Source organism: Oryzias latipes, chromosome 7 (genome assembly GCF_002234675.1).
Source record: "Oryzias latipes chromosome 7, ASM223467v1".
Taxonomy (NCBI): domain Eukaryota; kingdom Metazoa; phylum Chordata; class Actinopteri; order Beloniformes; family Adrianichthyidae; genus Oryzias; species Oryzias latipes.
The window spans coordinates 7,259,277-7,285,723 of NC_019865.2; the positions used below are offsets into that span (position 1 = coordinate 7,259,277).

At 36.7% G+C, this 26,447-nt stretch overlaps 1 protein-coding gene across 28 annotated transcripts in view; it reads right to left on the bottom strand.

Annotated features, from left to right (window-relative positions):
• The window catches only part of cacna1d (calcium voltage-gated channel subunit alpha1 D), an 86,743-nt gene that overhangs the window by 46,513 nt on the left and 13,783 nt on the right, over positions 1-26,447 (bottom strand). For all 28 annotated transcript variants that reach the window (XM_023956442.1, XM_023956439.1, XM_023956450.1 and 25 more), the window contains exons 4-7: positions 6,479-6,618; positions 5,073-5,215; positions 3,752-3,904; positions 699-895 (exon numbers count right to left, since the gene is read on the bottom strand). In XM_023956442.1, the coding sequence (XP_023812210.1) occupies positions 699-895; positions 3,752-3,904; positions 5,073-5,215; positions 6,479-6,618 (633 nt within the window). The remainder of the gene's footprint in view (positions 1-698; positions 896-3,751; positions 3,905-5,072; positions 5,216-6,478; positions 6,619-26,447) is intronic.

Below are 26,447 nucleotides of genomic sequence, written 5' to 3' on the forward strand. Positions count from 1 at the left end.
CCAATCTGTATAAACTGTTGAGAGAATTCATTTTGTTTCAATCCATTTGTCCAAAATTGTCCACATCTTAAATCTTTTAGGTTTTTATTCTACCTTCATCCTTTCAGCACTGTCACAGCAGCATTCATTTGGAATTGCCATGGCAACACAAACCTTCATATGAGCAGTAAAGACTATGTGAGGGATACAAAAAAAAGTCTGCAGGACAGGAGAAAGGAGGAGGACAGGTTGATTATTTCATATATTGGGGCTTCATCGATGAAAGAGTGTGGGTGGACTGTGATAAAAACATACTCAGTGCTGAGTGCTTTGGCTTATTAAAAGCTTTTTTTTTTGAGAATGAGAAGCTGAGGAGTTTCAAGTAGCCCCAGCTTTTCATATTTTAATTATTTATTGTTAGTTATTACAAAAGTAATGGTTCAGGAAACAGCTCTCAAGTTTGTCTCTTAAGGAAAAGACCGCTTCAGTTTACATGTGAGACACTTAAAGATGCCAAATGCAGCTTTGGATTTTAACTGTGACAAAAAGAATTTACCTCATAAATTATATTATTTTCTATTTATTTATTGTTCTAAACTTTAGAGTTCTGTTGTATTTTAAGGTTTTCTCGATTTTTTGGGTCCTATATCCCAAAACAAACAATAAACAATGTGTTTTCCAACAGTCCAGAGTCATTGTGATGTAGATTGGCAGATTACCCAGTACAGAACATCGGTCCAGCCTTCCATTGTGATGCACTGGAACACAGTGAGCATGGCAAACAAAAAATTGTCAAAGTTTGTGATGCCGTTGTTGGGACCCTGCCAGCCCTCTCGACAAATTGTACCGTTGAACAGACAATGGCGTCCGTGCCCCGACACGGCACACGGGGCCGGCTCTTCCTCAGCAAGTGCACCTGGGGTTGATACAAACAGATAATAATACTTATTTTCATTTATTTAAGCAACTATAACCAATGACATCTGTAGACTGATTTTAAAGTTCTTTTAATGGTTTATAAATGTTTTTATGGTCTTGGGCCCTCTTATTTAAATGATATTATTTTAAAATACGAACCCTCGCGGACCCTGAGGTCCTCTGGCACTGGCCTCTTAGTTGTCCCTAAGGTGAGGACCAAGACACATGGTGAGGCTTCGTTCTGCCATTATGGTCCTCGCCTGTGGAACGGCCTGCCGGAGAACCTCAGGGCCGCAGAGACTGTAGAGGTTTTTAAGAAGAGGCTCAAGACCCACCTTTTTAGTCTGGCTTTTATATGACTTTGATCATTCCTTATGTCTTTTATTATTCATCTATTTATTAATTGAGGTATTTATTTACATATTTAATTATTTATTTTCTTGTAAGGACTATTATTATCTTTGTTTCTAATATGCAATTCTTTTTATTGTTATTTTACCAATGATTCTTAGGTTATGTTTTAATCACTGACGTTTTTTTTTTTTTTTTTTTTTTTAATTACTAACATTCTTATATCTTATTTTATTTTTTATCTTTTTCTATTTTTATTGTTGTTATTTTATGATCATTTTTATTTTTTATTCTGATGTTTTTTTACTCCAGTGTTTCCTCTGGGGGATCCATCGTTCTTGGGCACCACCAGCTTGACCTGTAGGGCATGCCGTTGCTGTGGTGCCCGTTCTGGTTGGGCGGGCTGGGGTCCCACTCTGTGGTCTAATAGCCATGGATGGGGCCCTGGGCTGCCCTGTGTTGGGCGGGCGCTGCGGTAATGGCCCCTGTGGTCCGGCTGGGCCTTGGAATGAATGGATCCCCATGATATCGTTTCCTCGCAGCAGTACCAAGCCAGACCTTCTTCAACTGCAGTTCTTTTTCTGTTCACGGTTCTACTGGGGTAACTGGGTGGGTGGGGATGGGGGCGGGGGGTGGTGAGGGAGGGGTACCTTCTTTGTGTGATTGTCGTTTGTTTTCTGTTCTTAATAACTTTCACTTTTTATGACTGTTTTATCTGTTTTTATGTTAAGCGCTTTGTGTTTTTAACCAAAATGAAAGGCGTTATATAAATAAATAAAGTTTGAGTTTGAGTTTAGATGAAGGAGACGCAATGTTGGTCTCTGAAAAAGGCCAAGATGTTGCTGATGGCAATCAATCCACAACAGTGTTTTACTGTCAAAAAAATCTGGTACTTGCATCACTTTGGGGTTTATCCCAAAAGCATCACAAGTTGACTAAAGGTGTGTGACAGTGGTTTACAAAGCAAACTGCAGCAAATACCGGAAAACAGCACAAGTCATGTTTCTGTGTTTCCTAATAGAAGCCAACTCCAAAACTAGATGGATCATGTTTATGCAGAAAGAAAAATGCATAAGTGCAAATAAAAGACACATTAACCTAATAATAATGAGTAATAATAGTAATAATAATAATAATTTCCAATTTAAACTAAATTATTCCAAAAAAACATTTAAAACTTGTTAACTGTTATTCCTGTCAAAATTAAGCTTTTATTGAAATTGGTTTCCTTTTATCATATCGCTCAAACTTGTTTGTTTTGTTTTTTTCAGGTAGCTTGCAGTAGATAGAATTTCTCGTCTGGTAGTGCCTCCTCATGCTGAATATGAAAAGTTAATTCAGCCAACCACAATCAAGAAATAGTACACAGTTTTTAGAAAGTGCTGGGGGCTGCATGTTATTGATTTTATAAAAGGAGCCTGCGGGACGCATTTGTCCCAGGGGCCGGGCTTTGGACATACAATCATCAGCAATCAACATTTGAATGAGTGGAATCAGTGCCAAATAAGTCACCAGGTGACATGAAATTAAAAGCTCAAATTACAGTTTTCTGATAGTTCTCAAGTTTTTCTCAAGAAAGAAAATATATATAGCAAGACCTTTGTACTGTAGGACACTATTCCTTTATTGGTCTTTCTGCAGGGCCTTCTAAATCTGTCACTTTAAAAAGTACCCTAAATTGTTCAGATCGCTTTAAATTTCCTTATTGGAGAACTAATTTTATGATATAGGGAACCACAACTCTGTATGGAATACTGGCATTTCTTCAACACTCTGACTTCTGTACTATGAGAAACATTGTGAGGAATTTGTGAAAAAACAAGTAACACAAAAGACCACTGCATTACCACTGAACATGTTCCGCACATTTATCCAGTAAGTCTGACATTCTAAGATGTTTATTATTGATCTGATGGAGACACTGTAGTACCCGCTCACGTTAAATATGCACAGCTTACACCGCCTACATCAACACATTGTATGTACAGAGTAGATTAGCTCACATTATGGTTAACAGATACGCCGGTGATGGCTGAACAACAAAAGAACAAAAGAAGGGCCTTTTTTTTGTCATTCAATGACTAAATGAGTGAAACACCGTCCTGATGGACAGAGATCCAAACATTAAAACCCAAAACGCAAACAGTATTCTGGTCATTTTATAGACGCGTGTATGTATACGTGTCTGCCAGCTTCTTCTTAAGTCTTGCATAATTCAGCTATTTTATAGGTAACGCTTGAGAAAAGGTCAAACGTGTTTATATAATAGCCAGATATTTGTCATTTAATCACTGGAATTAATCCACCATCTGCTGTTCTGCCCCATTTCCAGCTGCTTGTCACTGTTCACAAACAAGGTGCATGAGTCCATTCATCCTCAGGGATTAAATCCTGTATCCACTCTGAACTGAGTCAGCCTTTTCCAGACTGAAGGTTTTTTAAGGTTTAAACTAAGGAATTAAAACATCATAAGAACAAAATGATTAAAAATAAAACATTTTACCTGTTTGTATCACGTAGCATGTGGCGTGCATTTTTCCAATAAAGAGCTCGAGGCCGATGATGGCGTAAATAATGATGACAAACAGGACCAGCAGAGCTATGTGAAGCAGTGGAACCATGGCTTTAATAATGGAATTTAAAACCACCTGTAAACCTGAAAACATTCAAAAGGAGCCTTTTTAGAATGAACACGACCACAGAAAATATACAGAGTATGATAAATGAGTTATTTGTCTCATCTGTCTTGTATTAGCTGTTTAGGTTGTTTTGAGTATTTTTCTTACTAAGGTGTAGCTTTTTGGGTTAACTTTCCAAAGCTGCTTTGGATAACCACTTTCATTGAACTAGGGCTGCACGATATGAGGAAACTCGCGATTTGCTATATTAGTGATTAATATTGCGATGACGATGTAACTTGCGATACATGAACAAATAGCAAAGAAAGTAAAAACATAATTTCCATTTTACTAAAACAGTTTAATTTACATTAGAGTCAACATAACTTAAATTATACTCCAAATGACCCTCATCTACATAGGAGATGAGAATCTAACATAAAAGGGGTCCATCCAATTGATCAAATGCATAAAAGGATTTATTTGATTCGTTAAATATTTCTTATACTTTTTTATTTCTGTTTATTTTGTCCTTTATGTTTTATGTTTAGTTCTTTGTTTTGTTTACGCCTAATTTAATAAATGTTTTAGGAAAGAGCTTAAATTTTCTGAAATTCTTTCCTCCACTAAGTGCGTTCTTGGATTTAAATTTCATCCAAAAGCTTTTTGCTCGAAGATTTACATGATATGACTACCAAAATGTGCTAGTTTATGAATTTATATTTTATATATTTTGCGATATACAAAGAAAATGAGTAAATTTATGGTTTTAAATAACTGAAAATCCTCTTGTTTATCAAAGTGAACAGTAGTTTGGGGGATTTTTTTTATTGTGTGTGCTGTAAGGATAAGTTAGATGGAGATGAACAGAAATATCTATATATTTTCATTTTTGTAAACAGAAACATTCTAGTGAATGCATCCACTACAAAAGTTATCAGCCTCACACAAATAAAAGACTGGCACAGAACAAACTACAACAGAGATTAATCATATTTAAGTTTAAAAGATGTGGGGTTTTCCTTCACAAGACGTATTAGTCTACAATGAGCTGTGAGCACACTACTAATACAGTCTGCCGAAGAGTATATATATATTTTTTTTTTAGTTGACATTTGTTTTTTGCAGTTCAATTGTGATATAAAGAAAAAAATCTGTTTTAACAGACAATAAAGTATCTGATATTGATCAGAGATTTTGACTCACTGGGAACACCAGAAACAAGACGAAGGGGTCGTAGCACACGGAAGGCCCGAAGTGCTTTCACATCGAATCCCCCTGGTTTGCCTCCAGACTGGCCACCATGGTCAGCGTCTTTGGTTATCATCTCTAGGACCACACTGAACAACCTTTAAAAAAAAGAGCAGACAAAATTGGCACAAAAAAAGAGTAAATAAATAAAGTATGTTAGGGCAAAGGCTCGAGAGAAAGGGAGAGCAGTGAATTCAGAAAAAACCCTCAAATGATTAAAGCGAAAAGCCAGAATGAAAAGAACAAAGCCAGGAGTCCTTTGTGCTTTTCTGTCTGACTGTGCACCTGTTTGTATGCTAGCAGGCATAGATTTCTCTATTGATCCTATGTGTATTTACCTTTCTTATTACAGTTTGCATTAAGTCCTCTGGTCGCCAGGTGCCAAATTGATGAAGTTAAAATACAAATATAAGCACGTTAATATTTGCTTATATTTCATGAACAAGCCCAAACATCAATGCTCTCTGTGAAGGACCAGGACTTTCCTAATTATCAGTAATTTGTCTAAAAAAAAAAATCTAAAAGCTACTAAACACAAATTCTAATTTAAAAAAAATTGAACACATACATTGCAAAGTTTTATGGTACTACAAATTTGAAAGAGAGTTTTAAGATGAATTGTATAATTTATTAGAAATAAAAAAGATAAATGCAATCTCTGAAAATTGAATCTTTCCAATAGTTAATTTGTAAAGCCTTTTCACTTGACTGATTTAAAAAGGTTTCTTGTCTCTACAATAAATGTAATTTTCACTTGTGCAAAATTGAAAAAACTTGGGGGTTGAAAGTTGATGATTTCTCTCTTCAAGTCCAATGGTTTTTAACTTAAAAAGCGAAAACTAAACTGATAAAATAATTCATGAAACTTAAGTTTAGTTTTAAACCCAAAAAAAGGGTTTGTACAAGTTTACCCCGGTTTGTTGACACATTGTATTAAAGAAGGCTAATTTTAACAGCTAAATTGAGACATATTAAATACCACAAAAGATTTGAAACAAAAAACAGAAAGTAAATAGAACAGATGCTTTCATTCAATTAGAAAGGCTGTTTAATGAAAAGAAATTCAGGATGTATATTTTTTTATCAAATAAATGTGCAACTCTTAATGTTTAACAACAAAACATTTTTCAATAGAAAGCATTAATTCATTTTTAAATTAAATGTTAGAATAAAACAATATTTGGTCGTCTTAGTTTCTTATTTCATAACTATTTATTGACCATCAAAAAGTTGCATTTGTTAAAGACTGGTCCTGGTCTTTTGTATTTTTATAGACTTTTTAGGAACATTTTTTAATTTTGAAAATAAGCTCAAAATTAATTAGAAGTCCGACTCTTTAACAGCACATTTCAACAACTCACCCCACAATGACGATGACAAAATCCAACATGTTCCAGCCGTTTCTGACGTAGGAGTTTTGGTGCATCACCAAGCCATAGGCAATGATCTTCATAAATGTTTCTATTGTGAAAATGATCAGGAAGGCATATTCCACTTTTTCCTACAAATTGGAAAAGGATTAAAGGAAAGAAAGAAAAATGTTTGATAGAATTTAAATGGAAATTAAAAATGTACAATCCTAAAAGCCAATGCACAATAACAGTTTACAAAAACTGTGATTACGACGACACCATAAAAAAAAACAACAGTATAAAAAATAAGAAATGTAACTTGTGCCAGAAATGTAATCCCCTTCTTTTTTGTGACAGCAGCTGGAATCAGACACTTTTCCACACAAGTTTCCCTGAATGTGCTGCACTCAAAATAATAACTATATGATTTAAAAGCTCATTTAAAAATATGCATCAACATGGAAACACATTTAAAGTTCTGTAAGTATTATAATACATTTTTAAACGTTATTCAGCAGTCTTGCTGCATCGTTGAATGTTGCTATGGTAACTGTGTCCTTTAAATAAAAACAGTCCCTGAATATGATTTCTTTCACATTAAAATTATTCTTTATGCCCACAAACTATTTCATCAAGTGCACTTTCCATTTACCATCCCTTACATATATCTTGTTTATGCTTCACTTTCTTCATCTTTTATTTCAGTTTTCTGATTGATTTTCTATACATTTAACATCAACTGTGAGAGATGATTTCACACGCTTTGGGGCAACTTAAGCTTAGTGTTCTACTGCTGATTAAAATGACACAAACAAAAAATGCAGACGGGGACAGCGGGCATGAGAAACACACCAAAAAGGCACTGTGGGCTCGTGCTCAGACTTTACACCTACACTCATGGACAGAGAGACTCGCGAGAGAACAAAAGCTCATGACACACTTTTGGAAGGCAGCAAGCCAAGTCGACAGCATTTTCACAGAGAGCCTGTGAATGTCGTCAGGAAAATTGGTTAGGTGGACTACAAACACCCATCAACCGCAAGACCCGTTTTGTGTTTTAGCAATTGTTTTATCCTCTAAACATTGCTACTGCTCAAGATTAATTTGCTTTTTCCCCTTTTTTTCACTACAATCCTGAGGCAACATCATAGAAAAAAAAAAGGTAAAATGAATGCTTAAGGCCTCGCTCCAATAAAAAAAAGTGTTTTTTGTGTTTTAAACATGTTCTTGTGGCATTTTTCTCATGCTGCAGGACATATATTGAATAGAATTTAACTTTATCTCACACGGAGAAATTCACCATACATGAAAAAATTAAGATTAAAACTGTGTTTTTGAGTATTTATTTGTTCAATCCATGGTGAATTAGAAGCAGAAAAAAAAAATAAAAAGAAAAAACTTGGAGTCATGATGACATATAGACTACAATCGGCAGACCAATACCTGCAGACAAATAGATCCATGTACATCTTTATCTTCCTCGTCCGAGCTGGCACCTGGCTCTAAACTGTACGGCTGGATACCACCAAAATTGCTCGCCATTTTTGTTGCACCACTGTTATCTTGGGGTTGTCAGGGGCTCGAAGCAAGAGGGGGAGTGTGTATCCAAAAGGATGATGGGAAATTAGGCTTTATTGCTGCCAGCAGTCCTACGCACAACTCGGAGGTGATTTTACTCCTGCCACTCTACAGAAACTATGACCTAGAAAATGACACAGATTGTTTGATTTTGGCTAAAAAATGTATAATTACAATTAAATGACCAATGTGAATATTCTGTCATTATTCCAAGGGGAACACTCACTGTTTTGAGCGTAGAACTTTAAAAATTGTGTGCTCAAAAAATCATTTTGCAATTTAAACAAAACAATGCACCTGAAACTCAAAAATATGTGCAAACTCTTGGAGGAAAAAGAACAAGCCATCAAAACAATGTTTACTTTAGAGAAATTCTCTCTTCTGCCAGAGCAGGGCATCACATTACAAATGTGCCCCAGAAACCAGCCAATCACAAGCATGTGATCACGTATTTTTATGTTTGAAGTCGATGTCTCTGTTTTAAGTGAAAACCAATATTTTTTGAGCACACAAAACTTTAAGTTTTACGCTCAAAAGAGTGAGTGTTGCGCTTGGAATAATGGCACAAACATTCCTCCAAATGGGAAGGCTTTTTAAAAAGCTCAAAAGATGGTCAGAGTGGGACTTTAAGCTAAACTTAAGACAAGTCACAGACAACTTCTTAAAACTGTCATTCCTGAGATTTCCCTTCTGAAACAAATGCAGAATGATGCAATGAAGAAAGAGGGGTTTGTTTACAGAGGACTTCCTCTAAAAGCAGAAATCCCATTTCAAGGGAAGGAACTCGCTGACAGGTTTCACTGCGTAGCAGCAGGACGGAAATGTTTAGGTTCTCCAAAAGTTCTTTTCACAGGTAAATAAAATTCAATCCTGCAAATAAATCAGCTCTTGGAAAGAACATCTCAACAATTCCTGAGACATAAAGACTAGAGAGTTTTAATCCTCTTATATTTGTTTTACTAAGCAACTACTGTGTAGACCCAGAGAGAAACTCATTTCAGATTTAATATCAGAGTTGAGGACTCCATGAAATAAAAACTCTCTTCTTCCTGTGAGGCAGATGTAAGCAGAAAAGTAATTGTTTACAACCTCCTTTTATTTTTCATACCTCACAATGGGTTTAACACACTTAACACAAGTTCTTTATTCTTGCTAACACCCAGGGATACAGATAGTAGGGTGTTTCTGCTCTTTGTGTTTCTGTTACAGCAACATCCATGAATAAACAAAATCCTGAAGTGAGCCTCTGCTTGGTTTAGTTTGGCCGAATGCAAACTACCACCTTACAGGAAGGAATCCCGCTGTTCTTGTTTCCAGTGTCCAAGCTTGGTGAAGATTGCTCCTTCTGTGCTTGTAGTAGGAAAAGTGTTGCCATGGAAATCAAGCTTGCCTCATGTGTGGGCAGAGCATGAGACTTGAAGTAATCAAGTCAGGAAAACTCAAGACCTAAGCTGCCAACAGCCCACTGGCTCAGATAAATATGGTAGTCAAAGGACTTGATGTTTATATTTTTAAACGTTAGAATGTTAAAATTGAGGATTTCAAATTTTGAGCAGCAAAATTCTTTAAATCAGTCAAATATCTTTTGTAAAAATAATAATATAATAATATATAGGGGAAAAAATCTGATCCAACTTTCTATCCTCAAGATAAGACAAACGTGTCTTCATTTTTATTTCTGTTTTTAAGCACGAATGAGCCGATAAATAAAGCTAAATTTCTTTGTCTTAGAAGAGCAAAAGGCACTTTTAAGGAGCCATGAATTAATAGAACCGATGTATTTTTCCAACATTCATGTGTTTTCTGTCAACAGAGGAGGAAACGGACCAAAACTTTCATTTAGGCAGTGCATCCTATAAGCTCCAAAATCTGCTTTTTTGGAAGCAGGCCAAAAATTTGGGTTGCTAAGCTCAGACCAAAAGACTTATAAGTTTCAGTTAAAAGGATGAGCCAAACGACCCACATGTGGTTCATTGTTGCACCAGGTTTTCAAGTCAAAAGAAATCCAAAATCTTTCCACTGGGATGAATAAATACTTTTTTTTAGCTTTTAATTAAATTTTAATCCCTTGTTTGATGTAGAATTTCTACTTAATTCTAGTATTTGTGCCGTTCATGTGTCGTTCATTTATATATGAAACAGAGATGGGGAAGTAACTGGAAATTTAAACCACTTCTTATTGGGTTAACAACATATTTTTTAACTCTCAGTAGAATTTCTCCTATATGTCACAGAATTTGATCCTTCTGTCCATGTGAATAAAAAGTTAAAAAGCTCATTTCTTCTGCTTTGGCACCTGTAGACACTTCAGACCTGAAGACTGACTGTTGTCAGATAAATGTAGACCATAATATGAATCAGTCTGTAGCCATTTCAATAGTTAGTTATCAGCTTTTTTTCTCCATAATGTAACATAAAATGAATGTGCCAGTGACTGCACATTTTTATGCAAGATTCTTGTGATTTTAGGGGGAAATTTTCTGCAACCACCATGTTGCAGAAATTTTGTCAGAGTTTTCTGGTGACAAAAATTAATTATTTAATGACTGCTTTTGAGAGCTAGCTTACTTCTGGCTCCAAAGAAAAGTCATTTCAGCTGCCTTTTTTGTGCGATAACGACGCCGCCATGTTGAAGCCAGACGTTTCCAATGTTTGATGTGACGCACCGCATACTTTTATTGAGACATCTCATTGACCAGTTTAGAACTTGAATAATTTGTACAGCCAAAACATGATATAAAAAAATTTGGTTTATCAAGAACATGTTTAAAAACAAAGTAACAGAGGGTTAATCCGACCAATATAATCAACAGCTGTTTCGGGAGTCACTCAGTCCAGTTCTCATGTAAAGTCAACTCCTGTAACTAAATCACAAACTATCTTGCTGGGTCAAATAAAAATGTACCCCTATTAATGACAGAGACAACACCTGCAGCCGTATGATAGCTCCTTCGTTCATTCATTTATCTTCTAATCCATTTTATCCCTTTCGGGGTCACGGGGGTGCCGGAGCCCATCCCGCCCAGTTGCAGACGGGAAAGGAGGGGAACACCTTGGACAGGTCACTAGTCTGTTGCTGGGTCACAATCACACACCCATGCACACTCACATTCACTCCTCTGGACAATTTACAGTAACCAATTAACCTATGAAGTATGTTTTGGGACGGTGGAAAGAGGCCGGAGTCCCTGGAGAAAACCCACAAATGCACGGGGAAAACATGCAAACTCCACATAGAAAGGTTCACCACTGATGTTCTGTGACATTCTTGCTATGAGGCAAGAGCGCTAACCACTGCACTACCATGCATATAATAACTATACTTTCTTTTTTTTTACTTGTCCTATCCAATAACTGAGCAAACAGATGAGTGCTGAAGGCCTTTTGTGTTGAACAGGTTTTACTAGTACAATAAGGGGTTATGCATCTTCTGATAACCGAGGTGCATATTTGTACAAACCCCTTTTGTATTTATTTTTATTTTGTTTTTTAAATTTATTTATTACATTTTATGCTTTAAATATATATTTACTGTATATTCCTTTTTTAAAGAGGGAATATAGAGGGGGAAAGTGTAAAAAAAGAAAGAAAATAGCTATAGTTTCTACAGTCAGAAGATAGATGTACACATCTTTAAGTAAAATATAATGCAATATGCAAGGCAAAGACCTTTTTTTATTTTAACATTCAAAAGGTTGTTAGTTTTGATTTTTAAAGAAGTTTTTCAGCGTATATATAGTGTTATTTTTAGTTGTACGTTGGGTCATACATTATGTAACTCATACACAGGCAGTGGTGTAAAAAAAAAAAAAAAACAGGCAATTAAACACTCCTTGTGTGAAGTGCTTTGGTGCCACCGCTGTTAAAAGGCATGCAATAATACTATTGATGCTTCCGGTACTCGTGACAGTGAATCTGGATGCGAAATGTAACTCCACCATCGTGCATTGGAGACCAAATTTAAAACCGCAGCCTAAAGAGTCCAGCCGTGATTAACTGGTTTCCAACTAACATGCAGGAAGTTTTGCATCTAAACAAAGATCTCACAAGATGTCAGTTTTGAATTTCTATTAGTATTTCAGAATCTCAAAACCAACCAGTAAACAAACAGAAAAAATTGCCTAAGTATTAGAACTAAGAGTCTATTCTTGTAGTAAAAGTCTAGGAAAGCATGTTCTACTTGAGTACCTTAGTATTCTATGGTTGTTCCGGCTCTTGCACTGTTACTGAGGAGTAGCAGTTGAAAACTACAGTATAAATTACTTACCAGACTACATCAGAAAATACACACACTTACTGCACAACAAAACAAAAATGAATCTATTACCAAACTCCATCTTAAAATTAAGTAAATTGACCTTATAAGTGGTTTAACACATTGAATTCATCAGAATTAAACGGTAATCTGGGAAATTCACTCTCTGTGATCAGGTAATGAAGTTGCAAAATGTTGTACATTTTAATAAATTCATAACAGCTGTGACAAGTTGACTGTTCTCCACAGTGTCTCACATTGTGCTGTGTTAATATCTCAGGCGTCGAGGACTTATGAGCAAAAAACTAAAGATCTGAAGCAGTTTTTTTATTTGCTGGAGTTTCTCCTTCATACAGACTGATAATGATTAACAGAAGCACAAGTTTTGTGTTTTGGGGCAATCAGAGGTCGCTGTAGCAGTTCATCTATTAAAAGCAAATCCGCTTTTATTGATTCACACAGGTGGTTTGGCAGAGATTTTTACTCCAGATGGCTTTCATGACACAACCCTGTATTGCATCCAAACTGGGGACTGCCACAGGGGGACCCAGACTTAGGCCCCTCATTGTTGGGCAGTAGCAAAGGGTCAAATGTGCTTTTAAAAGGCTCCTCCTTAAGCTACATTATCAGCACCCTCGGTTACTTGCGTTTAAGCAACCACTTTCAATGAAATGTCTATGTAGACATGCATATATGCACATTCAGGCTCCCGCCTTCAAAACTCTCCCCTTCACGTGCTTTTAATTTTGTGTTTTGAGTAATCAGGGACTTAGATAGTGACATTTGAATGGCGTCCCTTTCAATTCACAGAAGTGACATCTGTTTGAAAATGGATCATAGAGGAGACGGTAGTCATTGTGCCTTGTGGCCGGCAGGAATTATATTACACCAAGTATTTCAAATATTGGAACAGAGCTGTGAAAGAAAACGTGCGTTCTTGAACTTAGCATCAAAGAGAACTAATAGATTATTAATCATTTTCGTTGTTGCAAGAAATATAAGTAAGTAAGTAAGTTATTTGCATAGCGCCTTTCACAGATAAAATTACAAAGCGCTGAACAATTAAAAAAAAGCATGCAATACCGTAAAAAGCAGAAAAATAAGATGTAAAGCAAAACTTAATTGAAGAAAAATAAACTTAGAATCGAAATATAACATTAACGTTAACAATGAAACCAGTCAGCTAAAAGCATTTATGAATAAAAATGTCTTCAGTTGACTTTTAAAAGAATCGATGGTGTCGGCCACACGAAGGGACAGAGGGAGGGCATTCTCAGTCTGGGGGCTATTGCCTGGAATCTGAACTTAAGAATCCAGTTGAAGCATTTTCCAGCTTTTTTAAATAAAACTGTATTTTCATGATCCAGAGAAAAAATGCAATTCCAGTCACTCAGTTACATAATGCTGAACAAACCCTGACTGGAATACGCTTAAAGAAAGAGTGTGGGTATGAATGTTTGGTGACAGGAGAAAAAAGGCAAATAAGAACACAAGAATGACAGATACTAGCAGTACTGACAACATGCACTTTTCTAACCGTCCATCTATCTAGCACTATTTGAATAAAGTATATATTAGTTTGTGTATCCTTCCTTTCTGTTAATTGCTATGTTACACTTAAAAGTGTTCCTCAGTGATGTCAAGTTTCTTAATCTTTTCTTTATTTTAAAACATCCTAATTTAGACTGTTTTCTCAATAGAGGGTCTTACTTTTAAAATTCACAGATATTTCTTTCATGGATGGATGTTGATTCATATTAGAACTTCAATAAATAGCTGTAATGAAATAAAACCCATTTAAAGATGATCTTCATTTTGTATTTGACATAACTTTGCATGCTCCAGTGTACTGTGTGCCGCTGTTTGAGTTTGTGTGCTCGGAATTGATCCAGTACCAGGTTGGCCCGGCACCATCATCACGGCTGACCTACCACAACTGCCTGGAATGAGCTGGGAGCCTCACAACACTGACCCCCCACATGCACAGACACGCACAAGCGCATACACACATGCAAAGAGCGGTCGCAGGTTCAGTCGATGTCACTTTACTCAGTGATGATAACGTGAGCTGACATGACACTCGATCAGCCGGTGGGTGCATCTGGGTTGTATGTGTTGATTCTGAGTTTCACCCCCCCCCCCCCCAACAGGTACTGTTATATTCCATAATGCAGCGTCTGTCTGTGATGTAAAAAAAGAAATACAGCAGAGAAACATGAGCCAAGATGTCTAATAATGTCGAGTAAAACCAATAAAAATGTTATATCATGATTTGTTTGTTCCTAGCAGCTCAGTGCCAGAAATGATTAAAATCCCCTTTGTTTCTAAGCAGTGTGACATTTGACTTTTGTCCTAAAATGTTCCTAGATAATCTATGTCCAGAACGTTTCTGAGGAGATGACTATTGGTAAATGTTTGTGTGAGCTGTCATGGTGATACCGCCTTACCGCGACTCTGTCAGTGTGTGTATGACACACATCCGTGAGGAAGAACCAGCCAGGCAGCCAGATACAAGCCAATCAGCTCCTATTAGCCTGTGTTCCCTTTGGTCTTAATAAGATGAATGGGGAGCAGCAAGGCTGAGAGACTCAACTGCTTATTGTTGTAGAACACAACAATAAAATAGTGCTCAGCTGAATATTCTGCACTCACTCAGTTTCAGGGGGGAAAAAACATTGATGCCATGAAGTAAATAAAGTTAAATAGATGAATATCCTAGTATTGCATCTTTTATTTCAATTTACAATCAATATCTGTTCATTTACTAGAAAATGTACGTTTTTGAAATAACAATTTTTCTTGTACTGCAGTGTAAATGTCCTTTTTTTTCCCGCTTAGTCTCTCACATTTCTCCAAGCTCCGGAAATAGATTGGTCCTGTAAAAAGATGCTGATGAAATTAGAAATGAGGACGAGAAATAATCCCTGCTTGTTAGTTAGGAGATAAATCTGAACGGAGGATTTTCTAATGAGTATAATTGATGGAAAGAGACAGCATATCATGTAACACACTACATGCTGAGTAATCGTGGCCTGTATTGTCAAATCTATTTCAAGTTCCTGGAACTTACAGAGTCAAACGAAATCCATATATTGTAAAATAAAAAAAGTGACTTCTATTGTTGAGATGGCTTTTAGGGATACTCCTTAAAACCTACAGTAGGTTAAAAAGGTTACTGCTCAGTTAAAGTAAACAAATGCCGGACAGATTTACAAAGCAAATTTCCTTAATGCTGCCAAAACATTATAGGAGCAGAAACAGATGTGGACCTCTGCAAAGCAGACCTAAAAAAAAAAAATTTGTCAGTAAAAGATGTGACACTGTCCACGCAAGTGTCAAGTTGAGTCAGAATCAAGTCCTGTGATGTTGAAGCAACAGATTTTCCCCATTTCAGATTATTGCATTAAAAGCAAATTCAAAGAAACACAATGACAGGACTCCAAGCACAGAGCATTGCCTCATGTCAGTGGTTGCTAATGTTGTCTTTCACTCTGACAGGAATTCATCCCCAAGGTTTGTGAGCTTCTGTTTTTCTAGATCTGGCTACCAAATAAATTTACAGATTAAAGAGAAGTAAGAATACAGAGAACCTTCACTGTCCTAAATCCCGCAGTAAACACAGAAAAAAGATATGATGTTCATTGAAAGCTATTTAATTCTCTGATTTTTTTTTTTACTCTGTCGTAAAATATTGAATATTTTATTATAGTTTTATGTTGTGTAGCCTATGTGAATGTATATGCATTTATGTGTGCATTTCTTTATCTTTTCTTCCATCAATTCATGATGAATACAGTTTTGACCAATAGATCTTTATCCATCTATCTATAGATGCCCGTTTCTTTGTCTTCTTTAGCTTTATTTATTTGTTTTGATTCCTTTAATGAAACCATTTCTACATTATCAAACAAGTCACCAAATGTTTAAATGAGCAACTATCCATCAAGTCAGATGAAGCATCCAGAGTTCATCAGAGGAACATGTTTTTCAGTATCCTATTTTCTGTATACCGCCATTACTATAAAGTCTATGCATCTGTAGCTAGTCTATTTTTAGTTGTGGATACTCATAATCCAAATGTCAAAAGAGCAAAAAAAGCCACAAACATATATATTACGCCCCTCTCACCCTCTGCGGGTGGTTTTTCCTCCAGGCTCGGGTCCTCTACCAGAGGCCTGGGAGCTTGAGGGTCCTGCGCAGTATCTTAGCTGTTCCTAGCACTGCGCTTTTCTGGACAGAGGTCTGAGGTCTTTCCAGGTATCTGTTGTAGCCACTCCTCCAGCTTGAGGGTTACTGCCCCGAGTGCTCCGATTACCACAGGCACCACTGTCACCTTCACTTTCCAGGCTTTCTCCAGTTCTTCTCTGAGTCCCTGGTATTTCTCCAGTTTTTCATGTTCCTTCTTCCTGATGTTTCCATCGCTTGGCACTGCCACATCCACCACAGCGGCTTTCATCTCTTCTTTATCCACCATTGCAATCTCTGGTTGATATATAGATATAGATATATAGATATAGATATATCTATATATCTATATATATAGATATAGATATATATATCTATATATCTATCTATAGATATATATATCACTGTGCCCAGAAGCGATGCACTAATCCAGAGTTGGTATTAGGATAACCACAGCAGCACCACAGAAATGGCAAAACTGTCTTCCATGTGTGCGTTCATGAGTGCTAATGAGATTTCATCATTAGTTCTACTCATTTCCTGAATTGTTAGAGCTAAAGATTTCAGTTAGTACAGAACAAACGTTAAAATAAATACGAAATGTAAGAAATTTTGCTAATTTTTATAAAAACACATTTTCACTTAAAACAGATCCTTTCCTCTAACTACAACTCCCACACCTCGTTCTCCAGAAACCTTTCATTTACCGCTTCCCATTGCCACCACCTTTTCCTGTCTTTTCCCCTCATCCTGCCCACTTGTCCCCACCTTCCTGTCCTGTATGCCCTCCTTGTTCCTCTCAGTTTGTCTCTGTGCACCTCGTCTTCTCCTGTTGAGAGCCTTCTCTGCAGATGCTCTGCAAGTCTCCATGGTCACAGTTGTCACGGCAGCGAGCTAAACTGTATGTTAAACTAGGTGAAAGGAGCACAATGAATATAAACATTCAGATAGTAAAAATATACATCTCCACCTGCAGAGAAAAACAGTTGAACACAAAGGGCTCGTATCAATTTAAACAGTTATACGGATGGCAGCAGTCATGCATCTTCTAACACAACTCAGACTATACACTCCCATGTTGTGATATCTTAATTGATTCATGTATTTAGGAATAAATTCATTATTCCTAAAAAAACTAAAAACATAAAAAGTCAGCATTTTAAAAATTACACACAAAGTCTGAATCGTAAACTATGTTCTCTTGAAGAATGGGGTGAATAAACCCGACGGACAGTGCAAAACCATCATTTCCTGGCGTGCGTTTGGCTGGCAACATCTTTTAAAGAAAACAAGAACAGATTCTTTAACAGGGGATCAAATCATCCTTGATTACCATCATTAGTGCAGCCTTTTAAGAGTTCTTCTTATATTTTTGGTTTTGCATTGCTTTTCTTCAATATTAAAGATCCTCTGTTAAAGAATCTGTAGTGGTCTTGGTGTTTAACAAACAGCATCTTCAGCTTTCATTTTTCATTCCAAGCAAAGCTTTTGGCTGTTAAGAAGGAAATTGGTGGATGGTGGAAATTTAACTTCTCATTTATCCCACCATCAGTAAACCTGCTTAGCAGTAACAGATAATCTCCCCATTACATTTCCTAGTCATCCAATCTTCGGACACTATCATTATCCATTTTTAACAGATTCATTTGCATAACGCTAGCTTGTTTTTGAGTCCATCACTCAGCCTGTGATCTGAATGGATCGTTATGCAGACTAAACAAGTCTGAATGTTTGCACAGCGTCTGTTTTTCCTATGTTTTCCACTACAGAAAAACATGGAATGACTGTATAATTAACAAAAAGCACCTGGTTCATTTGAAATGTTCAACTTCTCTTCACCTTATGTCAACAAAGATGCAAAAGGAATAGTTCCTTTTGCATAAAGCTCTAGAAAACTGGGTCAAGTCTGACAGATCACAGTGTTGCAGTCACTTGGTCTGGTGTGCAAAGCTTAGAGCTGCATGCATTCATTTGCTCTGTAACTGATGTCTTAAAGTGTTGCTTTAGAATCCAAAGCATTCAAAAACAATGTGCATGTGAGGCTGTGTATTTCTGTGCATCACAAAAGTCAAAGTGAAGATGTTTTCATATTCTGCTCCCTGCAGTGTTTGTGTTCCCCTGGGTTTTGGGTGCTAAGCAGCAAGTCCAGCAGGCGCCCCGACATCTGGGCATCTGTCACCCCCATGGTAGAGCCACCGGGGTTACATTCAAAACTCAAAAATGTTTGCATAATAGTGCAATACAAACTTACAAGTTGAGTTGTAGACGTATATGCTTTAAAATGCTGTTGTTTGTTTTTTTAACGCAGAATTAAACAAAAAATCATGTGAAAGGATATGACCATTAAAGAATTAGAAACTGGAGCATTTTGACCCTCAGCTGCCATTATAGGAAAATATTTTCCAATTAGCTTCAAATCTCTGAAAATTTCTGTTCTTCTAAGCCTGATTTATAGAGACTTTGTGTGCTGCAGATCCACAGTGTTTCTACTTAACACATGATAATGATGAAGGGGAGCGACAGCTCAGAGGAGGAAGGAAGTGAGTCACTGAGATGGGACTGCACTTGAATAAATCTGTGTGATCACAACTGTCCTGAGGTCACTTTCACAGGGCTGCCTGCGTGCACACTCATTAACAGTCGTAGATCTTTCTTTGCGAAAAGATTCCCTACAAAACGTTTAGCCCATAGCCTGTTTCATGGACGATTTCCAAGATAAAGTTCTGACTTTATCTTGGAAATCTGAAAAAGAAAATTGTAATCTTTCCTAAAACTAACGTTTCAAAGAAAAATAAAATATATAAATGGAATAAGAGAGAAAAAAGGGATTTTTTTTTTTATCTGCCACTTTTTCTTATGAAAAGTTACAAAATAAATACAAAACTATTTTGGCAATAAGTCCAAATATAATATTAACTATAGGGTATTTCAAAGTATTAATACCTCAGTGTACAAACAGCAGTTACCTGTACATTTAAAATTGACAAGCGTGTAATCATACACAATAACGTGCAAATGCCTAGGTCTATGTGTGTATATTTATATTTATGTATATTTATGTCATAATTGTTTCCTTTTTTGTATTCAAATATCAAATAAATAAATAAAAAGTTTAAATTTAAGCTTTCAAAAACCTTTGTCTACTTTTAAATTGTAATGATGAAATTTGGTTGTAAGAAAATGTATTTACACTTTTTTGAAGCCTGTTAACAAATCTCTTTTCAATACTTCAATTGTTAAGCAAAGACACGGCTGTAAGCAGAAAAAAATATCTTCATCGCTGTGTTTAAAAAAACAGAAATTGCTTTAGCTACTCTCATGTGTTCAGGAAAAAAACAGATTACAGATGTAAGTAAAAGGTTTAAACAAAATTGATTATATACCTTATCATATCAACATAATTACAGTCATTTAATGCTTTGCTTACCTCACTGTTCATCGTTTTCTCTTTATTTTTTCCCCAAGAAAAATGCTTTTTACATGTTCTGTGTTAGTACTGTTTACTATCGGGGTATTTCAATATTATTAAGAACATTCCTAATTTATAGCATTGTTTTTTATGTGTTGCAATTATCTCAACCATTTTTTATATAAATCTTATGTCATTTTTCTGTATCCTTTGTTCTCAATATTAAGTTCAGATGTTTGTCAATTGGTGTTTAATTGTTAATAAAAAATGTTTTTCAAAAAAGACATAAATTGTGTTTTTGTCACAACTGCCAACAGTTAAATGCAGTTCATTGTGAAGAGTGAAAAAATGTGCTTTTGCAAACTGTGAGAATGTTTAAATATTTGAAGTTATGAACGAAGATAAGAGATAATATCACCCTTCATTCCTGACACAGTGAGGACATTTTCACATCTTAATGAAGAGCAACTTCTTTCATTGGTTTAACGGTGTCAGTTCAGTACAAAAACTCAAAGGCTTATGCAGCATTAACGAACATCATAATTGAAAGGAAAATGAAATCCAATACATAAAAAATAAGAGATCTATTCAAACAAATTAGGAGAATGTTTAATATCTTGTATACCATGTGCAAAAAAGGTTTGACAGTGTGGATTTGGGTCTAATTTTAATATAATCTCAGTATATTCCATAACAACATTTGACCACAAACTTGTAAATGATCTACTTGCAATACTCCTAAATTGGTTATTTGTTTATTAGCTGGTTACATCAGAGGTGACGTGCTCACACAAACAGAAAGAAAACAAACTACGCAACCTTGAATGTACAGCAGTCTCACAAGGTTTACTTAAAATGTTTACACAAGACACGCATGAACCACCTTTCTTTGTCATGGCGTTGTAGCTCAGTAAACAATATCTTCTCTCTGCATGGCAATGCAAACACACACCCTGCTTTCATTTCTCCTTACATGCACACATGCATGACACACGATAGGAGTAAAGATAAGAGGAAACAAAACAGGTGAAATCAAGCCTTAAGAGCATTAACCATGGAGTTTTTTCATCCCCCAGAAAGAAAAAGAGAACAGATTCCTACTCTGCTGTCAACTATTTCTGTTATTTCAAAGTTCCCTTTTAGACACATCTTATTATACTCAACATATGTAAGGTTTAGAACTTATTAATTAATGACAAAAATTCTTATCAGAAAGTATTATTTCTTCTTTCAATTCTTATGTTGACAGAAAATCTGGAGTACCATGATCTGCCATTTCATATTGTTTAGAAAATTAGATTAAAAGCTATTCTTAAACCTGTCAGAGTAAACTTTATCCATTTACATGATAATTATATTAAGATTGGTACACTAAAGAAACAATTTTTTTTAATCAAATATGAGTTATTTTCACAGTTCATTTTCTACCCAGAAGTAAGACGACTAAATCTCTGAGGCACCGCCTTTCACTTCTTGTGGGTTCCGCCCATTTCATGACGTCAACCTAGAGTCGGCCTCTGTAGCATGTCTGCGTTTCGCCTACGAAAACAAGCAACATCCAAACTTTCTAAAAAAGGATGTGCAGATTGTGCATATAAAAGCAAAGCGTTTAGCCGATTCCGCTAGCTCAGTGGAGAAAGTGAGTGTCTGTGTTAGCCTGGGGGCGTAGCTGGCAGTGCAGACGCTTCCTGGAACGGGCTGTTCTCACTCATCTACGTCGCCCACTCGTTATCGTGGATTTGGAAAGGCTGGTGCTTGGAGCTCATGTTTTTAGAGGAATACTTAGAAATGCGTCAATGGAGCAAAATACCACTGTGGGATTGTTTTTTTTGTGACAAATTAATATTATAATACAATTATTAGCTCAAAAAGTTGATTTTGCATGTTAGAGACCCTTTTAGACAGTGGTCCCAACCTGTTTAACACCATAGACCGGTATGACGTCACAAAAAACTTTCACGGATTGGTCTTTCAATTGTAGGCGGAAGATTATTATGCCAATATAACGATGAAGGAGGATCAAAGACGTGGCAAGACAACCCTTAAGGTTCCATTTTGACACGCAAGACATTGTACTTCGCACAGGTGTCATCATCCTCTCCCCTTCCCACACTCATGGTGCAAAATAGAAGTACTGTTTATTAAATGTAGCTTTCTTTTTATTGGATCCTGGCTGGGCGTTTTCCCTTTGGCAAAGAAACTTTCAAAAGACGTTTGTTTTTTACTCATTTTGCTAGTTCCTGGGTTTTATTTTAGCGGTAACATATCACATGACCACATAGACTGATATAACAGAGAATCGGGCTATTTTTCCAAATAAAACAACTTTCAGATTCTGAAATAAATAAAACGGAAGTAATGTAAGCTATTTTTTCCTTTCTCTGTGGCCCGGTACCAAATGACCCACGGACCGGTACCGGTCTGCGGCCCGGTGGTTGGGGACCGCTGCTTTAACATGTCTGACCGATTATTTTCCTCTTTTGCCTGATCAATCCTGTACACATGAACGTCATTGTGACTGTCAGGAATGGCTCTGGACCATATGCTGAACTTCTAATGTGATCCAACAGGTTACATAAACCTAACAATTCAAAGAATAATGTTTAAAACTGTCCAAATATATAAGTCTCAGGGAGAGTCAAAAGGCAATACAAACTGTTTTCACCATGAGCCCAATGTGTAAAAAAAAAAACATGTTTACATTTTGCCAGGGTGTTCACTGTTTTTTTTAGAAATGCACAATATTCACGTGTGCTGTGCATAGTTATTTCTGGGAAGAATATAAAAATGAAGACAAACATCCATCCAGCCTTAAACAGTAGCTTTGTCTATGAAGCAAAAAACTTTGGGCAGCGGTGGAAGAACACCGGCTTAAGATCCAGTATCAACCAGATAAGACATTACTAGAACTGATGACAAACATTTGAACCACTATGGTGTCCTTCAGAAAGGCTCCTTACACCAAATTGCTACAGAGGATCTGTTCAGCGGCCACAGATTTATCTGAGGTTGTACACCGGGAATGAATGTGAAACAGCATGTGTGAACAGGATGTCCTTGAAAATAAGTCACTTTTTAACAGATTTCCCCCTGTAATAAAAGAGGCTAAGAATTGGTCATTCTGCTTTTGTAGGGAAAGAGTAAAAACTTTTTCTTATTTGATTTACTTTTTACATAAAAACAACAAAAATGAAGCTAAATGAGAAATTTAGAAAACTGTGTGAGGATCTATTTTCACATTTTTTCCCCCAAAATCGACTTTTAAAAAGCTTTGCCCATCATCATAGCATTAACAAGAAGAATTTAATAATTAGCCTGTATTTTAGCACTTTAGAAAGGAGAATTGACAAAAACACAAACACAGCACAAGAAAGGCCCCATGAGACGATGACAACAGTTGAAGCTGAGCGAAGAGACACACCTCCTCAAACACACGTCATGTGATTGATGGAGCAGTCTGCTGCTTACTGTGGCTCTCATCCCCCCAGCTCCCTAAACCTTTAATCCCTGGCTGAGAGCAAAACGTTCAAACCTGACATTCTGAGCTCAGATTTGCAGCAAAAGCAAACAAAAATAGGAAGAAATTAACTGCAGAGTTGGCACAAATGCACAGAAGGAATAGTTATGAATTATATACAGAAACTGTGCTCACTGAGCTGACAAACACAACATGAAAGCACCCATGTGAAGACAAACAGAACAACCCAGTGTGGACAGATGTTTCGACCTCTGGAGAATGTTATGCACTAAGCTTTCAGAGCCTGATAAGGTGCTCACACAGACCGAGACCACACAAACACTAAGTTACCCGATTATAAATAAGATAAAATCCATAACCACTCGTCCAAAAAATACCTCACAAATAATACCGGTGTGGTGGAAAGTTCACCGCACACACATCCACACCACACGTTATTCTATTTAGTCACTGAAAAATTACTTTTGTTATCAACATTTCCAGAAGACTTAATGAGAATAAACAAGCTGAGTTCAGAAGCTTTCTGCTTTACCTCTGTGCCATGAATGAAGCACTCCTGCTGCCGTGTGTGTGTGTGTGTGTGTGCATGACTTTAATCGGGACATTATGGGGCTTGTTACCATGGTTTTACCTTTAATATCCTACTCTGCATTAGGTAAAAAGACTATTTACCCTTTGATCTCTGGCTCACGCTGTTCATGAGAAGGTTCACCTGCATGCAGTTATGATAAACTGCACTAATGAGGACAAACTGCACACTGAACCAGTCAGACGCACTAAAAAGAAGCACCCTCACTGATCCAGAAAGACCAAAGAAACATCCATGTAAACATGTTATGGTGCCTGTCTATATTCTATATTCTACATCTATGTCTAGATTTCTGAATTGCATACAATCAGCATTTTTTATCCAAGTACATAATGTGTGAACAAAGAAAGAGCACCCAATGAACTTTGCGTTAAAAATAGTTATCCATCTGTCTAAAAAATACATTGTCTATTACTGTACAAAGAATTCATGTTTTTATTACACGGAGTGCAAGGACCCTATTGTAATTACAGATTATCCTTTTAAATTTAATGCTTACAAAGTTCTATTTTATTTGAGTTTTTCTGTAGTTGTATGCTTGTATTTGGCTTCTTTTACTTTTTAATTTTATTTTCCAATAATTTAATGACTAATCATCCTTACTAAGTTTGATAAATCAATGTGTAAAAATATAAATTTCTTTTGATTGTCTTCTTTGTTTATTTGTTTTTTTAGCTTGTTTGAATTGCTTAAAATAAACCTATTTCAGTCCAAATGTAATAAATTTAGCCTAAATAAGACCTAAATAAGGGATCATTCCTTATATAGATTCCAGTTTGGACTTTGGCTTTTTAGCAAGGTCATTCTATGGTCCTTAACACAGACATGCCCTCTGACCTCATCAAATTTAATCTTTCCAATATGATTTTATAGGCTCCAGTTCATATGCTAATCCAGTGGGATTGTGTTTACGTGTTGCAGACGGATGAATCAAAGCATATTGTTTTGGCATCATAGATGTTTAATCCCTAAATGTATGTGATTCACTTTGAAAACATGGCTTAGAGATGCACAGACAGAAGTTGGTAAGGAGGCTAAACCACCGTTTGAAAAGAGGCGGCAGGGACAAGCTTAGGCACAAACATTCACTGATGTTGCACACATTCACTCCAGATTCTCACATCGTACGTTCATAGAAGATTGTTATGGTTAAAGCGGTAATTACCATGTCTTTCACTGGTCAAGGGAATCTACTAAATCACTAGACAGCTTGATAGGATATTAATGATCCTCCGCTCTGCACAGTAAGAGGAGGTGATGGGTGGAGCAGGAAGCTGGGAGAGTTACATGAATACGATGAAGCTGAGAAGTGAATGAAGACAATGAGGCAATTATGAAGACAGAATAATGCAGTTAAGAACTGAGCGTAATGATGATGGTGATGATGAGAAGATGAAACAGTTCTGAGAATCATGCATATAACAAACAGACAAAACCAATGCAGTTCTCCAATTTCTGTTGTGCTTATTAGCGTGACGTTTTTGGAAAAAAAGAACTTGAACAGGAGACAGTGTTTTGTGATGACAAAAAGATCCCAAATTCTGTTTTCAGTCATCTTCTACCTTTATTTTTAAAGACCCACATCAATTAAAATTGTGTTTTTTACTTGTTCTTGTGGCATTTTTCTCATGATGGACATATACCGTAAAAAGAAAGTTGTTTGTCAAGTTTCAAGTTGTTTCTATTCAATTCAAGTGTTTGTCATTCCAATCCATCCATATACCGTAAATTCCGGACTACAAAGCGCACCCGATTACAAGCCGCACCCACCCATATTCACGTGTTTGACTGCTTTTATACATACACAAGCCGCGTCAGAGTACAAGCCGCGCATGTGATAGCCGATATTGTCATCCTGACAGATCACGCCCAGCATCCCAGAGTGAGTGCAATTCATTAGCACATTGTGGGTGGTGCCACCTTTGCCTCTGGGTCACGTATTTGAGTGTATCGACATCTGACAAACAGCATGGACCTATATTCTGTTCACAAGTCCCTCAGTTATGGTGTTTTTATTTCATTTTTTTTTTTACTTATTGACAATCTAGGTATCTAACATAAAATTACAAACAGTAACCATATAATCAACATTACATCCCTCAGTTATAATGAGGAAATTTACATCCGCGATTCCACATTTCCCATGAGTCTTAGGGGCTAAAGGCGGGGCCAACGCCCGGCTCGCCATTCTGTTGTACGTGTTTAAGAATTAGTAGTAGCAGCAGTGCATGGAGGGGTGAACGGGAAAAGCTCTCCTTCCGCTTGTGTCGCGGCAGCGTTATGGGAGTAACAGGACTGGTTAGAAAACACAACGGTAAAATACAGCAGCGGCGACTGAAAAGCGCGCGCCTCAGCGCGATACGCGCGCCTCAGTGCGGCGCGTGCGTCAGAATTCAGAAGCCTCTGCGCTCCGCTCCCGCCCCGCGCGCTCCTTGTCTCCCCTTCCTATCTACTCCGACACCTCTGGCCAGGGCAGCTTCAAGG